The following is an 18,076-nucleotide window of genomic DNA, read 5'->3' as shown; positions in this document are numbered from 1 at the left end:
TGCACAATCCCTCCATATAACCTCTCAAGCCATAGCCCTTATTTAATGCTCCCTTCTCAGCCATCTATATATCGTATAGCATATATTTATATATACAGAGGCCTTTCTATAAACGTTGCGCACAATATATATTGCCATGTATAGTATAATGCATGATGTTTTCTATAAATTATACACTATATATATTTATGCATGTGTGTGTGCATGCATGCACACACAGAGCCCTTCATATAATTCTCTCTAGCCATATATATACAAAAATATATTAAAACCAAAACTATTTAAAAATATTAAAACCTTTTTATATATTTACATACTCTATATATGGGGGGGATGGGGAAAGACATCCTTCTATTACCATGTAACTCTCCATTTTGTACATACATAGATAAGTTTAGATATGTATATGAAAACTTTGTAAGATGTATACATATATATACACAGACAAGACAGGCCCTCTTACAAATACATAATGATTTTCTATGTATATGTACAGAGACCCTTATAAAACAATCTCTTGTCCATCCATATGTTTTTAATATACATCTCTATATAGATTTAACTATGTGTGTGTACATACGTGTTATATATTTTTTATATATAGGAAAGAGTGTGCAAGCAACTTACGTAACACTTTGGTGGCCTTCTACAACGGGGTTACAGCGCTGACGGATGAGGGAAGAGTGACTGCTGTCATCTACCTGGACTTGTGCAAAGCATCTGACACTGCCCTGCACGACACCCTTGTCTCTAAACTGGAGAGACATGGATTTGATGGACGGACCACTTGGTGGATAAGGAATTCAAGAGTTGTGGTCAACAGCTCAATGTCCAAGTGGAGACCAGTGACGAGTGATGTTCCTCAGGGGTCGGGATTGGGACCAGCGATGTTTAACATCATTGTCGGGGACATAGACAACCAGACTGAGTGCACCCTCAGCAAGTTTGCTGCGACACCAAACTGTGTTGGATCGTTGACTGTGCTGGAGGGCAGGGGTGCCACCCAGAGGGACTGTGACAGGCCTGAGCAGTGGGCCTGTGCGAACCTCACAAAGTTCAGCAAGGCCAAGTGCAAGGTCCTGCACGTGGGTTGGGGCAATCCCAAGCACAGGTACAGGCTGGGTGGAGAACGGATGGAGAGCAGCCCTGAGGAGAAGGACTTGGTTGGGGGTGTTGGTTGATGAGAAGCTCAACATGACCCAGCGATGTGCGCTGTCAGCCCAGCCAGCCAACGGTATCCTGGGCTGCACCAAAAGCAGCGTGGCCAGCAGGTCGAGGCAGGTGATTGTGCCTCTCTGCTCTCCTGAGCCCCCTGCAGCGCTGCGTGCAGCTCTGGGGCCCAGCACAGGAAGGACACGGACCTGTCGGAGGGAGGCCGGAGGGGCCATGAAGATGCTCAGAGGCTGGAGCAGCTCTGCTGTGCAGACAGGCTGGGAGAGTTGGGGTGGTTCAGCCTGGAGAGGAGAAGGCTCCAGGGAGACCCTGCACAGCCTGCCAGTGCCTGACGGGGGCTGCAGGAAAGCTGGAGGGAGCTTTCACAAGGGCATGTAGTGATAGGACAAGGGGCAACGGCTTTAAACTGAAAGAGGGGAGATTTAGATGAGCTATTAGGAAGAAATTCCTCACCGTGAGGGTGGTGAGACACCGGCCCAGGCTGCCCAGAGCAGCTGTGGGTGCCCCATCCCTGGCAGTGCCCAAGGCCAGGCTGGACGGGGCTCTGGGCAACCTGGTCTGGTGGAAGGTGTCCCTGCCTGTGGCACGGGCTGGTACTAGATGGGCTTTCAGGTCCCTTCCAACCCAAACCAGTCTGTGATTCTATGATTTCTCTCCCACTATCCATGCATGTCATATACATGTACATACAAAGACATATAAAAGATAGACCCTTACATAAAGAGACTGTTGTATATTTGTAACATACACGCTAGCTGTATTGTCACCCTGACAATAACCACCCGAGGGTGTTAAGAGAGCTGGCTAAGGGAGGTTTAAAGGAGGATCCAGGAAATTACAGGCCCATCAGTCTTACTTCAGTCCCTGGGAAAGGTAAGGAACAAATCCTCCTGGGGACTATCACACATCAAATGAAGCACATGATTGGGAAAAGCCAGCATGGACCCACCAAGGGCAAATTGTACTTGACAAACCTGATTGCTGCCTGCCACGTAACCTGCTTGGCTGATTTGGGGTGAGTGGTGGACATTGTCTACCTGGATTTCCCCAAGGCTTTCACTAGGGTTTCCCATAGTTTCCTCTTAGAGAAAAATTGATCAGCACCCAGAAGAAGGTGGTGTTAAATAGATCCTTTTCAAACTGGCAACCTGTCACAAGTGGGTCCCCCGGGGATTGATATTGGGCCCCAATGCTGTTCGTAAGTGATCTTGAAGACGGGATCGACTGTACCCTCACAAGGTTTACTGATGATACCAAGCTGACTGGGGAAATGGACACTTTGTAAGGGAGAGCCACCCTGCAGGAAGGCCTGGGTGGCTGGAAGAGTGGAGTAACAAGAGCCTTATGAAGCTCAACAAGGACAAGCGTAAGGTCTTGCACCCGGGAAAACACAATCCAAGAGCACTGGACAGGCTGGGATCTACCCGGCTGGGGAGCAGCTCTGTGGAAAGGGATCTGGGGGTCCTGCTGGGCAACGAGCTCAATATGAGCAAACAGTGTGCTGCTGTGGTGAAGAGAGCCAGCAGGATGCTGGGCTGCTGAAATAAGGGCAACACCAGCAGAGGTAAAGAACCATTAGCCCATTCGGCGCTTGTCAGGCCACACCTGGAATTCAGTGTTCAGTGTTGGTCCCTGCTACACAGAAAAGATGTGGACGGGCTGAGAGGGTCCACAGAAGGGCCACAAAGACGATCAGAGGACTGGGAAGCGTGCCATAGAGGAAAGGCTGACAGAACTGGGTTTGTTCAGCCTTGAGGAGAGAAGGCTTAGGGGACACCTTATCACCATGTTCCAGTACTTAAAGGGTGAGTACAAAGAAGACAGAAAGTCCCTTTTTACAAGGAGTCACATGGAAAAGACAGGGGTAAGGGGTACGAGTTACTCCTGGGGAGATTCTGACTGGACACAAAAGGACAATTCTTCACAATGACAACAATCAGCCATTCGAATAATGTCCCCAGGGAAGCGGTAGATTCCCCAGCATTGGATAAAAAATTTTAAGATTTGGCTGGACAGGGCCCTGGTCTGTCTCGTCTAGACCATGGTTTTACCAAAAAGGTTGTACCAGATGATCTGTGAGGTCCCTTCCAACCTGGGATTCCATGTATCCCAGAACATGTATGTACATGTGTACACGCACAGAGCCTTAAATAACATTTCCTCTCTCTAACCATCTATATTATATACCGCCTATTTTTATACATTATACATACACGGCGGCCCTTCTGTAAATACAACACGCTCTCTCTGTACTGTATTTGTATCTGAAGACCCGTTGCCGCAGGAGAGGCGCCGGGGCTCGGTCAGCTCCGTGTGTGTATGCAGGCAGGCATGCACAGCGCCGTGTCCCCCCGGCCCCCGCCCCTCACGCCCTCCCGGCCCCGCACTCCCCTCACGGCGCCCCGGCCCCGCGCTCCCCTCACAGCCGCCGCCGCCACCCCCGCCGCGCCGGGGCAAGATGGCGCCCGCCTCACTCCCGCCCGGGCAGGCGGCGGTGCCGCAGCGGGGCGCGGGCTCCCCCACGCGGCGGCGGGCGGCGCGGCACCAGCGCCCCCCGGCCCATCAGCGGCGCGGCGAGCGCGCCGCGGGGCTCAGCGGCCGACATGGCGGAAGGGCCGGCTGTGCGGCGCGGCTGCCCCGGGGCGGGAGGCCGCGGTCTGGCGCGTTGCCGGCCAGGCCCCGCTGCCCACCGTGCCTGAGCACACGGACCCCTGCCCCCGCACACTCACAGCGTCCCCCCTGAGAAGGGGTCCCAGCGCCCCCCCCCCCCCCCCCCCCCCCCCCCCAGGGGAAGGGGTCCCAGAGTTCCCCCCTGAGAAGGGGTCCCAGCGTCGTGTGTCCCCCCCCAGGGGAAGGGGTCCCAGAGTTCCCCCCTGAGAAGGGGTCCCAGTGTCGTACCCCCTGAGGAAAAGGGGTCCCAGCATCGTCCCCCCATCCTGAGGAGAAGGGGTCCCAGCATCCGTGCCCACCCCCCCCCCAAGAAGGGGTCCCAGCGTCCCCCCCTCCTGAGGAGAAGGGGTCCCAGCGTCCCCCCCTCCTGAGGAGAAGGGGTCCCAGTGTCCCTCTCCTCCCAAGGAGAAGGGTCCCAGCATCTCCCTTCAGAGAAGAAGGGGTCCCAGGATCGTCTCCCCCCGAGGAGAAGGGGTCCCAGCGTCCCCCCGAGGAGAAGGGGCCTGGCCCTGCCTGCCTGCAGAGTCACGCTGCTGTGGGAGCAGCAGGCGGCGGGGATGCCCAGCTCAGCTGCTGGGCCTTTTTCCCTGCACCCAAGTCACCATGGGCGTGGTGGTCCTGGCACGGGCAGGGGGACAGACACAAAGGTGCGGTGGCTCCTAGCGCAGCGCCTGCAGGCGTGCCAGCCTTAGTGCTGACTCCTTTGGGGTAGAAGAGGCCTCCATAAGTGACCGCCGATAGGCGCAGCGCTTACCTGGCGGCACCAACAGCCGGTTGTTTTCCCCACGAGTTGCAGACGGTAACACGCACTCCCGAACACTGCAGCTGTGGCACCGTTCACACCTGGGACCATACTCTGCACCCCCGCCGGGAGGCCATGCTGCAGCAGCTGCTATCTGTCACCTACCCTGCAGCCACCCTAGAGCGAGAATTCAGAACAGTGAGCATTTAATTGAGACAAACAGCAAAGAAACGGGTGGAGCGGAGCTCTTCCAGCCCCGGCAGCACCGCTGTGCATGGTGCTCAGCAAAGGCGGCCCGTTATCTCCGCAGAGGTGCTGCTCTGGTGTGCCATAGGAGGCAAATAAGCATCTGCCCAGGCCTAACGGCAGGGCGAGTCAGGGATTCACATCCTGGTGGAGAGAGCAGGGAATGGGAACACAGCAGTCAGGATAAAAACTGAGCTTCAATAAAATAAAGAGCATTTTAAGTAAATACTATAAATAGCACTCTGCCTGGCGGCTCCGGCTGGAGAGTGGTCTGAATCACACCATAAAACCTAGCAGGACCCCGAGACGCCGCTGTTGGGCAGCCAGGGACAGGGCGAGCCCCCAGCCCTGGGGCTTGGCCTTCCTCAGGGTGAGGGACAGCAAGGAAGGCTACGAACAGTGGAGAGCACAGCGAGCTGGGAACTCGTGGGGGGAAAGCAGGGAGCAGTTGTGAAGTAAAAGGTAGGTGTGGGGGGAGAACTGTTCAGTGAAGAGCTGAGATACATTTTTCTTCTTGAGCAAGCTGAAAAATGTCATTTTGGGTCACCCCAGAATGATTTCTTTTATCTGAAACCAACTGTTTCATCTCAGAAATTACTGAACACATTTATTTTTTTGTTAAACTTTTATTTAAGTCACTTCACATTAAAAAATAAAGGAAGGTTGAAATGAAACATTGTCTAACTACTTCCTCGTCTTAATTTTTGGGAACCAAAACTCTTTGCTGAAGGTGGCCAAAGTGCATACATAAATGCAGTCCCTCACAAAAAAAAAAAAAAAAAAACCAAACCATTCATTTTTCCACAAGTTTTCATTAATTGTTAAAAAATACTGGCCAGGACTACAATGATGACCTGGTAACATTTGATCTTAAATTCCTGTATCTGTCTGAAAAGTAAATCCTCTTATCTCAAACATATCATCACATTTACCACCTATGTAAGAGAAAACCCAGCAGAGCTGGCTTTGCTTTCAGTGCATGGCAAGACGTACAAAAGGAGAAAGAGCCCACAGAGCAGCAGGTGCCCTGCCCTGCCCGGGCCCTCGTGCAGCAAGCCCCTTTCAAGCCACTCCTGCCTTGGCTTCACCTAGGATTGCCTGGAAGCCAGAAGCCTCTGTACATCAGCACAGCCAGTCGTGGTTCCCAGGTTGGATCAGCTCCTGCTGCTGGGCAAATCCTGCCTGTTCCAACTACTTCCAACAATTAATAAATGCAGAGGTACAGACATTCTGCTTGGTCTCAGCATGCCTGAGCTCCCACAGCTACCAGCGCTGGACTGCGACACCCTCAGGGCAATGCTGAGAGAGCATCAGAGCTCTATTTCCAGCTGGACCAGCACTGGTGTTCAAGGGCCCCTGTCTCCACAGCATGGGGACAAACTGGGAATGTCTTGAGCTGGGTCAAAACGCCAAATATCGAGGCCTAAAAATCAGGAGTTTTATACACTCTACCCTGACTTCCTTCTTTGTCAGGCTGTACACAACAAAGAATTGCTGGTCAAGCTCCCACTGCCTCGCTGATGCTGGGGACGACCCTTACACAGATGCTGAAATGTGGCAGCAGAGCTGGGAGCTGAAGGCCAGGGCTGCAGGGCTCAAAGGACACAGCCAAGGGACCCCCGCTCTGGCTTGGAGGTGAGATGGCTTTGTGCCCTTGATGAGCTCAGGCAAGCACTGGGGCAGGGAGGCATAAGCCTCCGGTCTCCTGCCAGCTGCCTGCATTCGCAGAGGGGAAAGCAGCCTGGCCGTGCTGGGCGCCACCTCTAAGAGGCATCTTCTTCAGGCTAAACACCGACCTAAATCAATCAGCTGGCCAAGCCAACCCCTCCTTACTGCACCCATCTCTTACAGAACAGCTCCTGGAGAAAAGTCTGTCTGAAACAGGGGTCATACAACATGACCTATGCTGCTCGGCCTCAGCGTGCTCTCCTGCACACCTTGCTGCCCTACAAATCGCAGTGTGGAGCTTTAACGGTGCTGGAATGCCAGTATGGTGCTTTCCACCTGTACGGTGAAGGTGTGTCAACAGGCTACAGTCACCCATCATGCCACACTGCTGAGAAGCAGCTACCACAGCATCAAATAGTATGTGAGGAGAAGCAAAGCAAACAGGTCTGTGTGCAGGGCTCAGACTGAGCTGCAGTTCCCTGTGTGGCTTGCCCAAGCTCCGGTCTGTATGAGAAAGTTCACACTTTTTTTTTTAAACAAAAAGTTTACAGACATATCTGTGAGTAAGAAACTATGAAGCTATAAGTTTATAGAGAAGAATTACACTTGCCTGTGGGGCTGTCAACCACATCTAGTTCACATCTGACAAATGCTCTGCGTGCCAAATGGCTTGAGCCCAAGCTATTTAAAAAGAGAGCTGGATTTAGGTACTTGGTACATGCAACTACGCTGATGGCAGTATAATACCATTCATAGCCTTACATTCCATCTTCAACATATCACACAAAGCACTTTCCCACCACAGCAATGATCCTTTTGGAGTACTGAGGAGACTTCAAAACCATTTGTGAAAACTATCTCTATTGAGGGCCATTTTATAAATTATAAAAATTACACAAAATGGCTGATGCGGTTATGAGGTACACAGAAATCCAAATTTCCTGACTCTAAAAAAGGCAGAATAGTCATCCTTTAGCTTCACTTTCAAGACCAGAATTTGCAACCATATAAAATCCATTTCCAAGTCATCTAACAAGTGAGCCTCTTACACTGCCAGGATCACTGCACAGCTTGACAACGCAGAAATGTCTGCTGTGAGGAAACTCTGCCATCAGGCTATATGCAAAAATGAAAAGAAAGTTTGTACCAGAACCCTGCTTCGAAGGAAATAGAAACAATGCCTGTCCTCCATTATACCCAAGCTACACTTCATCAAAGATGTCAGCTCTGTCAGCAAAAAAACAATGCGAAATTTTGAGAGTGAAGCCTGGTACCTGCCAGGGCACAGCTTCTTTGGTTTACAATGCATCATAATTGAGAGTGAATTTTTTCCTCTTTCAATCTGGTGCTACACATCACATCCAATGAAGCACAAGGAGTGTTGTACAATTTTTAGCATCATGTGGATTAAACAAAGCCTCTTTAGCAAGGAGGCTCCCATTACTCAATTTGTCCTCTGAGCAAAACCATAGTGGAATTGTGAAGCGCCCTTCCCTTAGCCAGAGATACTAGTTTGCCAGCCTGAGGTGAACAGAAGAATAAAAAAGTCAATCTGAGAGCCTTTCTGCAGGCAATGCTCTTATTTGCTGTGGTGTTCAAATCAGCACTGCAAGATCTGTCCTTCTATTTTAATGTTCTGCCCCGGCATGCCTGGTCTTAAGGCTACGACCTATGACTGAACTCCTTGAATAATGACACTTTCACCAAGGAACAGAAACATCTGATCTGTTGCAATAACAATGAAACTCATCAGGAATTTTATATCCCTATATGGGGAAAAAAATTCCAATCAAAGCTTAAAAAAATCTCCCTCCCAAATACAGCCTGACAGTGAACAAGGACTGAAACATGCAAATCCACCTTGTGCTTGCCACGCCACCAACCTGCTGGTACATGACCATGGAGATGCAGCCGTTCCTGCCTGTCTCCCGTCCCACTGCTGAGAACAGATGATGGTGTGCTGGGAACCTGTGAGAACAGTCACACGTGCTTCCAGCTCATGTGCCGAAAGCTCCTGAAAGATGCTGCTGGAGAATACAGTCGTATCTTAATTAGCTTATCTGCTAATGCTTAGTTTGGCCCCTCTTCTACTGTATTTGCTGTATCATGAACATATATATGTGTATAACTATGCATTTTCCCCTCTTTAAAAGCCTCTCTCCCTGTTACCATGGATAATGGGGAGAGTTAGAGGGCTTTTTCTTTTTAAAGTGATTATGATTATGCGCAACCTTTGCTCCCAAGTCATTCACACAGAAAGCACAGACAAGCCCCCCTGCTGTGAGGTGACAGCTCTGTCTGGCTCTGCGGGGCTTTGGTATTCATAGCTCCACGAGGTCATCGCTGGAAAAAACCTTGACGGTGATGTGACCTGGCACCTCGGTTGCTTCTCGGCTGCCTCTCCCTTGGAGCTGCAGAGTCTGCTGTTCTCTGGGGTCACTGGGTGAAGCTGCCAGCACCGCCTGTCCAAGGAACTGGTCACACAAGATGTTGCTGTTCCAGACCTAGAAACAAGGAAACAGAAATAAACCCAGCTGAAGCAGTGCTTCTTTCACACTGCACTGAAAGGGTTGTGCTGGAGGAGGGTCATCCTCATTAACCAAAAAAAAAGCAGTGAGGAGGGGGCAAACATCTAAATTTAGCTAACTGTCTAGAAAGCATGTGGGAGATTCTGGATTTGCATGCTCATTTACATACGCTATGCAAATAAGGAGCTAAATACAGCTTTTTGCTTTCTAGGTCACAGCCTGCCTAGAAGAGGAATAAAAATTACCTGTTTGAGCTCATCAACAGTAAAAATCTACATGCAATCAAAAGTGTCTGTGCCACTGACCATTTGTGCTCACCTCTGCAGTGTCCAGTGCTTTTCCTCTGACTGTGTTAGAGCCAGGCCCGCACTGCTAGACCAAGGGACAGCAGTAGGTTTGGAGTCCTTGGACATGTCCTTTGTCACTACTCAGGATGCGCTTGGGCATATAGCAAGCAGCAACTGAAAAGATGTTAGCAGTGGGCTTTGCGGCTCGTCTCATATGCCAGTCTTTGGTCTGTCAAGTTCATTAGTATCTAATTTTCAGTTATCCTGGAAAAGTCAAAGTGTTCGAGCTGCAGTGCAGGGAGATGGAGTGAGGTCCCATGTGCAAAGCAAATCTTTACTAAGGATTAAGCAATCCTGCACATGCCAAGAACACAGACCATGTTCCATCAGCTATTGTACCAGTTCCCTCTAATCTATAACTGCAGTCTGTGGGTTGGGGGATAACACCATTATCATCCTCCTCCTATTTATAATATTTGTAGAATATACCTATTAGTTCCAAAGGGTACTATGGCACAGGGGTACTATGCACCAGTACTGCATTAGGCAGTGGAAAGTCAGAAATGTATCTCTTCTTGCAATACAGTGCTATAAAGCTATTTCAATTTCTGGCACTTACAAGGACAGTGAATTGATTCACAGATTCACTGTATGATCTCCCCACACTGATGAAAGACAATATAGTCCTTAGAATTTCTCTAATACTGAACAACTGCGTGTACAAACTGAAACGCTGGTCTACTCTCCCTACGTTTTCCTGGACCGCCTCATCTAAATACCAAGCTCTAAATACCTCCAGTTAGTGCTCAGGTAACAGTGTGGTCTAGTTCCCACAGGACTAGAATTCAAGGTGAAAAACTTCTTAATAGCAACCTTAGCTTTGGTTTTATTTCAAACACTGCCTCTGGACAACACTCGACTTTTCTTTGTCTCTGTTTTGTCAGGTACCACATGAGACAAAACATAGTTCTGTAGATTCCTTCCAATCCTTGGAATGAAATATGCCTTCTGATTCCTAGGTATCAGCAGTTGCTGTTTTATGGAAGAGACCTAAACTAGAGACTCAGCAGAGCAGCTGAATAGCTCCGGGCATAGCCCAGTAAGGGGAGCGGAGGTTCTCACATTCCGTGCTGGGTATCAGTCATACGAAGGAATAGTTGGCACACATCAAGCGCAGTGATGCTGCTGTGCTCCCCTACCGGCCTTTAGCAGCCCACCCCAAGTGGCTTGTCTCACCTGGACAATGATAGGGCTGTCTATGTTCTTTCTGTAGAAGATCACTTGTGTGTCGAAGATGGGACTGGTCGTATCATGTTGCACAGGGGAGCGCATGCTTTGGTTCTCACACTTGATAAGCACATAGGGATCCGCTCCTAAAACACAACCAGCAGCACAGCTCTTAGAAGACAAAATGGCAGCTGAGACCTGCCCAGAAACCCAGCAGAAGCAACCCCCTCCTGTGCACGGCAGCACCACTCTAACTGAGCGCAGGAACAGGGCAGAGAACATGTCACATCCACTGCCAGCTGCCCATCACCAGCAGAGATCAAATACCTCAACCTTGGTACAGCTGGATGCTCAGAGCTGGAAACCAAGCACCATGTGCTGTGGAAGCAGCTCACTCCTAGACTGGGACTGCAGTCTTTCCACATTCCCTTGCTGTGTAACCTCCTGGCTCATCTAACAGAAGGTCTTCAAAGTGACTCTTTAAGCTCCCCGACACTGCTCTAGATGTGAGAGCCAAAACGCACCTGCGCCTGTGCAATCCGATAGGTAGTTCTTGGTGCCTGGGTGAAAAAAACCCCGAAGGTAAAGACTGTTCATCATCCATAATTCCTACGGAGAGCAACAACCAGAACTGCCCAGAACTGCTCTTAGATCACTGAACGCACATCTCAGTGCCCACCTTTACACTGCCTAGGTTGAAAGTGCTGTTTACTGCATTCTGATACAAGTGTTAGTGTTAGGAGGTAGTTTTCAAGAAGCAGTTTCTCTTCCAGAAAGTAAAATACTGTCAAAATGCAAAAATATTTTTCAGGAGTGCACTGGTTGCAACGAAGTTTTCTGTGGGAAACTGTCAAAGCAAATCCTCCCCAGTTTTCATTTCATTCTCATGAACCTGAGACAATTTCTTTGGTTTTATCATTTTGATCCATTTTAAAGTTTATGTTATCACATGTGTGTATCTATTATAGGACCTAGTTAATGTTTTAGATTATACTTTAATCATATGTAACCCACTGAGATTATTTAACATTCCAGAAACGCTTTGTTGTTTTTACACTGAACATTTTTACTTTGTTACAAATGTTGCTATTTTCTTTCCATTCCAACAGGGAGCAAGGGCCGATTGGGAAATACCTGCCTTTATCCTCAAATAGAACAGACTGTTTGACTTATTAACATATAATTAAACAAAAGCACTACCTTTTTTTTTTTTTTTGTATTTCAACACAACTGTTTCTGTCCATTCTCATCATTAATGACAGCATACTTGTTTTTGCACACCTTGCTACTTTTTAGATAGGGATTTTAAATAAACCCACTGAATATGTGTAAGTGTAAGTCAGACTTGTGATCATTTCTTACGCACATTTCATCACCACCTACTTGCAAATGGAATGACAGCCATAAAGCAGCATCACTTTAAGGCAGCTTTCATTTTTAAAGAATTCATATCCATATTGATATTCCTCAAACATGTCACTCCTTTATAAGGACAGATACCAACATGTCACGCAAACAAACCATGAAACAGCTACATCCAGAACAGAAGGAGCTACTTCCACTTAGGAGAAAGAAACAGATTTTTCCGTGTGCTACACCATGGTTACACCTGGCCAAACATGCGACAGGCCTGTCACCCTGACAGCATCTCACACTTTCTATAGCAGGTAGCAGTGCATTGGCTTTTCTGATAGGCAATTACTTTCTGTGTCACTGGATGTGTGGATTTAGCTCTGGGGCACGGGGCGGCACCATGCTGTGTAATCAGTGATAGAAAAGCTCCCCTCTTTGCAAAAAGATTTGGAAAATGGATCTGAATAAATGGGGTCTTGCATGAAATGGTGTCAACTACTTTGGCCAAAGGCAAAGAGCAAAGCAACATCTGATCATTAACAGTAATTAAGAGATAAAAGGCATAAGAAGGGGTGGGGAAAGGGCACAGAGCTCAGAGGGGTAACAGGCATATCTGCTGGACCAGGGAGCTGTTAATGAAGGGACCTGCTAAGTGAAAGGAAAAGGAAACCTAACATTTGAAAGAAACAAATTCAAATTCTGAGAAAGAGCTAGAATAAAAAAGAGGGACATGAAAGGCACCTGCACAGCACAACCTCACGATGGCATTGCTGAATGGTCAGTTAGATGAGGAGGCCTGGCTCCAATTCCAGAACAAAAGAAAGAAATGGGAGAGCTGAACGTGTGGAATGAGACAAGGGTCATTCTCAGCTACAGCTGGCCCAGTTCTTTGTAGCTCTGGGCCTGATTTATTTACAGTACAAAGACAATGCAGAAAGGGCTGCTAATGTGGAAAAGCAACATTCTAGTATTCACCATGAGCTGGGAATGAAAGCAACTGGAGCTGCTACTCTGGCAACTGGAAGTGGAAGGAGGACTGGGTTCAGTTCTCAGGAGCATGTATGACTCAAGTTATGCCCCGAACAGCACCCTGTGTATAAACACCTGTTCCATCTCAGTCCTATGGCCGTGCTGTTGTGGGCATTAGGAAGTCATACAAAAGAATAGCACAAAGGAAAAAGCTGGAATCTGTAAAAGCCAGAAACACTTAGACAGTAATGACATTTCTCAGGCTTAAAGAAACCAATGCACAGCAGTCCAAGGCTAACTTTTTTTTTTCTTTTGAGAATTAGACTAAGAATCTAACATCCACATCCTTCAGCACTGTACTAAAACAAAAGCTTTCTAGAAAACATTCTTGAGAAAATGTTCTCAGAGACATTCCCACTCTTCTTCAGCTAGACCACTCTTAGTGGTATACGGAAGGTTATGACAAACTCAGTCACTGGAAAAAGGCATAGGCCAAAAAGAGCAGACACAGTGCTGACACACAAGCACTGCCTTGGGAATTAAAACAGGTTGTTTTGACTTTTGCAGCTGAGCCTTTGCTCATGTGATACCTCTTAACTTCTCTTGCAATACAGATAATAAATGGGAGTCTTCCCACTGGCATCAGTAAATCCTCCCCACACCTCTGCTCTGTTTTCTCTCCGCTTCCCTTCTCACGCTTTGACTGGGTATTTACCAGCTGCTTTTTCCCCTCTCCTTCCTTCTATTTCTCAGACTGCTCCCAAGGCAACTGCCTTTAAAGGTACCAGATACTCTGCTTACCAGGTATGTCACGTACCAGGGATCACAACGCCTGATTTAGAAAACAAGTGGTGAAAGCCCATTAAACATGCAGATTCAACATGGAATTTCAGTGGGAAAACTTAAAAATGCAAAAGATATTTGTTCTCAAAGATAAGCTCTTGGGAAAAGCATGTGACAGACAGTAGTGTGAGCAATTTTTAAAACAGACTTGGGAACGAGAGACAACATCTCCAAGCACACAGTGCTTCCCCATCTTCTTGCAAAACTGCCACTGCACTTGCTTCACACATAGTTGGATCAACTTCAGAACAAGCTAAGTTGGAGAGAGGTACTTCCAAGAGAAGCAGCCTATATGCATTCAGAATTGAACCTGGGCAGTGAGGTTCACCCACGATTCTTGACAACAGCAAAGCACCATTATTTTTTTCCAGACAAGACAATGGATCAGAGACAGCAGCAAGGAGGAGCTTTCTAATAAGCATTTAAAATAGAGATTAAACAAACTTCTTCTGGCAGGCAGCAGGATTTTGATGACGACAAGCTCATGAACCAGGCCAAGTGTGCACTTGCTGTGCAGTCTTCATTCTCTTCCAGTGTTGCTGAAGTAGTTGCTCAGAAATTTGTGCTAAGCACAACTCTTGGATGACAGCGATAGGCTTATGTGAAGAATGGTGCATTCAAGTCTAAAATCTCTCTATCCTAGTTATAAATAAATAAATAAATAAATAAAAAGGTATCTCTGTTCAGGCTGCTGAACAGCAGCATCCTCCAGTGTCAAGAGTATAGAGACATCCTGATGTTTTCAGGAGTTTGTCACAGAGATGTAATGCCGTGCCTCAGTTCTCAGAAGCTTCAGAATGAATCATAACCTCCTTTATCATAAAGCTTTGTCTTCTCTCTGTGCTCAGGGATGATAGCGACAAACCAGGCGGGTGGCTGGACAAGGCAGAATACAGCTGCCAGATGACAGAGACTGAGCATAAGAAAAGAAGCAGCTTGAGAGCTGAGACGCTGCAGATCAGAAGGTGATGAAGTCAGGAAACCCTTGTGAAATGCAGCGGGGCTAATCAGACACAGCAGCTCACATAGAAACAAGTTGCCAACAACCTCCACACCAGAAAATGAGCAACCTTTGTGTGAGGTCCTCTTAGCAGCAGGCAAACACAACCACTTAATCTACCTATTTTCTACTTGAATAAACGTATTGACTGCGCCTAACCTGAAAGGAAACCTCTACTTGTCACTCCCAATGGCAATTGCTGTGTGGTCTCTTCCCTTATCTCACAGTATTCATTAGACAGGATGCTGCTGCTGACTTTTAAATCTAGTTCACATCAGGAAAGGCTTCCAGAGCAGCACGTAAGGCGGCTATCTCGGTAACTGCCCCTGTGACTTTGAGGTCTACGCTCACTTCTGAGAAAGCTGGTCTTTTTCGAACACCTGGCTGCTATTTCTCCTTGAGTGAGAGAAGCATGGGAGAAGGTCCCGATGTGGAGCCAGAGAATCCAGAAAGGAGATCAGAGCCGACAAGGAGTTGCATTTTTGTAGCAGTATTGAGAAGCAATCTTAGACTATGGGATATTTAGTGTCCCTGGAGACATTACTTTCTAGTGTAAATTTACAATCCAGCCAGTGTGCTTCAAGGAATTTCTATATCCACCCTTTTAACCTACCAAAAGAAACCCAAGATGCGAGAAACATGTACCATACCCAGCTTTTTATGTTACCAGAAATGGACTTTAGTACCAATCAAGAACTTTGCTAAATTTCCCAGCAAGGTGCCTTTAGGAGGCAGAGTGCCAGTTACGGATGTTATCCTGGTCATTGCACAGTTTGATTTTATTGTGTAGCACAAATGACAGCAGTGCGTATTTGGCTTCGTGGGTTTTTCTTATTTACACACTCTCCCTACTTCATTTGTCTGAAGCTGCTGTAAGATATAGCATTCTGCAAGACAATCTATGAATGTACTCTGTGAGTCAGAGATCCTTATAGGAAAAAAAAAGGCTAATAAAGATTCAAACAGGGATTCACAGCAGTATTCAAGATAATGGGGATGCTACTGAAGTGAAGTAACTCAGCTCTCCTTCAGTGCCCCCTGAGCAGATGTGATTTGGAACTACAGCCTGAAAAGAGACAAAGGCTTCTACTGAAAGCTTTATGTTGGTATAAAAGGAAAATATTTAACTTTTTTCGTGAAGTTTTATTCAAAGTCAAACAATAAGATTCATCTAGGTTTTGTTCTCCTTATATTTTTGATGAATTTAAAAATGGCACATTGTTTCACGCAGAGAAACGGAAACACTTCAGAAAAAAATTGACAATGATAGATTGATTTTTTTTTTTAACACTTGATGAATTCAGTACTAATTCAAAAATAGTATCACTTGACCCAATTATGTGGGTTTTCAGCAGATGAAATATTCAAGCAGTTTTGCTGTGAGTTCAGTTCCAATAGACATTCTTCCCACAAAAGGCTACCCTTTTCCATTCTGTCAGGGTAATCATCAGCCCAACACTGGCTGCTGAAATCAAAGTGGAAAAAGATGCTTCAACTCAACCTGACCATGTGTGGTAGTACTGAGTCCTAAAGGTATTTGAGCTATGCTGTAGTTAGAGTATCTATTACACATCGGTTGTAAATCCTGTTTGTGTATTCCTGAGGGTGTGTGTCACCAAATCTCATGATGCTCTCTGAGCTGAAGCCTGGTCTTTGGCATCTGCAGGCGATTGTTTTTTAATGATCTTGTCAAGGCTGTAACTGTGCTAAGGATTGTGAAATGCTAAGGGTGGAGAATCAGCGTTTATTGCTTTACTGTAGGGAATTTTGGCAAAAATGTTTAAGGAATTTTGAAAGCAAAGGGAAAAAAAAAAAAAAGAAACACCACCCTTAAAAATTAAAATGTCCACAGGGCAAGGACAAGAACATACCACTTCTTTTCAATGCACTGCTCTACTGTTCTTGTCACATATAGCCCCATCAGTCTCACCCATCCATCCTGCCTTGCTGAGCACGTGGAGCCATACTGCTTGTCTGACTGAGGTGTTTGTGGTTCCTGTTTTTCAAGAAAAGTAGCAAGAAAAATGAACGGAATCAGTTTTCTGTATCTCTTCCCTCCAGCATTCCTGCCCCCTGCAGAGACAACCAGACTTAACAAAAAGTGGTTTTCGTGGTGAAAAGTACATTCAGTCACCACTCAGTGGGTGCCAGGAGTAACTATGAAAAGGGGACTGGAATAGAACTGTAGCCAGCTGGTAAGAGAAATTTTACAGCTGCTTTGTGAGACTGAAGATGAACTGTACTACAGGTCTAAGTCTAATGCCTTCTCTACCACAAGAAGTTAATGCAACCGAGCTCCACATCTTAATCTGAAGAGTTATTTGGAGCAAACACAGCAGATGTTTCAGGAACCTCTTTAGCATCCTGTTCCAATTGCAGTATCAATGTAGTATCTTTGTTCTTTTGCTTTCTCCTTACCAACCACTCAGTACTGGATGTGTCTACCTTTTACTGGTGTACTGGTCATGGAAAATGAAGGCCGACAGACTGACAGTGGAAGCAGAAAATGAGGAAGCAAAGACAACTGGACAAGTCTCCTAATTAACTGTCAAGATCAGGTGCCAGAAAGACATTTTAGTGTCCTTCAGGACACTTCCATTGACATGTAGATACGCAGTTCTGTACAAGTCATTTAACCTCCCCCTGTCCTGGTTTACCCAGCTGAAAATGGTTGTTTGAAAACCATAATTTCCTCTCTGAAGTGCTATTAAGATTGTGGTAACGAATAGCAAAGTGCTCTGAAGGCCACGAATGACATTGCTGAGGTAAGTGTAATACACTACATGAGTCTGTGCAAATCAGCTCTCTTTCTCTCTGGATATTTTCCATTTAGAAAACACATAACCCTGAAAGGTTAATTTCTTGCTAATCCCCACAAAAAGCTTCTCAGGAGGGTCTGGCTACTATTGCCCTTCTCGGCCAGCATAGATGACACATAAATCTTGCCATTTTGCATCATCTTATTCATCTGATCTCTCCTTTTCAGCAGATTTTATGAGCTGCAAAAATCTTCAGTTTGTTTGGATAATTTCTGACTGCTTACATATCAACACAGATCATCTTTAGAGGACTGAAGAAGCCCCTTCCACTCTTCCAGGCTCGCTTTACACTTACCGCCCGATCTGTCTTGCTTCTGTAAACCCTCTGCAGAGTGAATTTTGATTTGGGTGACTCTGCGTGGATAGCCGCAAAGAAGACTCCAACATGTCATTTTAGGCTTATCTGCCTTCAGCTCCCTGGAAAATCATGGGAAAAGCAACTGAAGAAACAAATGTCAAGCAATCAATGGTTGTGGAAATACAGCATTTTCAGAACATGAGATTTGTACTCTCCCTCATCTACCATTTTGGAACTTTGTGGCACAGAAATG

The 18,076-nt window shown here is 46.8% G+C and overlaps 1 protein-coding gene across 1 annotated transcript in view; it reads right to left on the bottom strand.

The window, feature by feature from the left end:
* The window catches only part of CAPN6 (calpain 6), a 72,468-nt gene that overhangs the window by 8,756 nt on the left and 45,636 nt on the right, over positions 1-18,076 (bottom strand). The window contains 4 exon segments of the mRNA XM_055727257.1: positions 4,598-4,762; positions 8,383-9,003; positions 10,551-10,687; positions 17,821-17,942. Of these exon segments, the coding sequence (XP_055583232.1) occupies positions 8,821-9,003; positions 10,551-10,687; positions 17,821-17,942 (442 nt within the window). The 3' untranslated portion in view covers positions 4,598-4,762; positions 8,383-8,820.

Source organism: Falco cherrug, chromosome 15, assembly GCF_023634085.1.
Source record: "Falco cherrug isolate bFalChe1 chromosome 15, bFalChe1.pri, whole genome shotgun sequence".
NCBI classification, from domain to species: Eukaryota; Metazoa; Chordata; class Aves; order Falconiformes; family Falconidae; genus Falco; species Falco cherrug.
The sequence above is the reverse complement of the archived record's forward strand: the minus strand, read 5'-3'. Positions and strand labels throughout refer to the sequence as shown.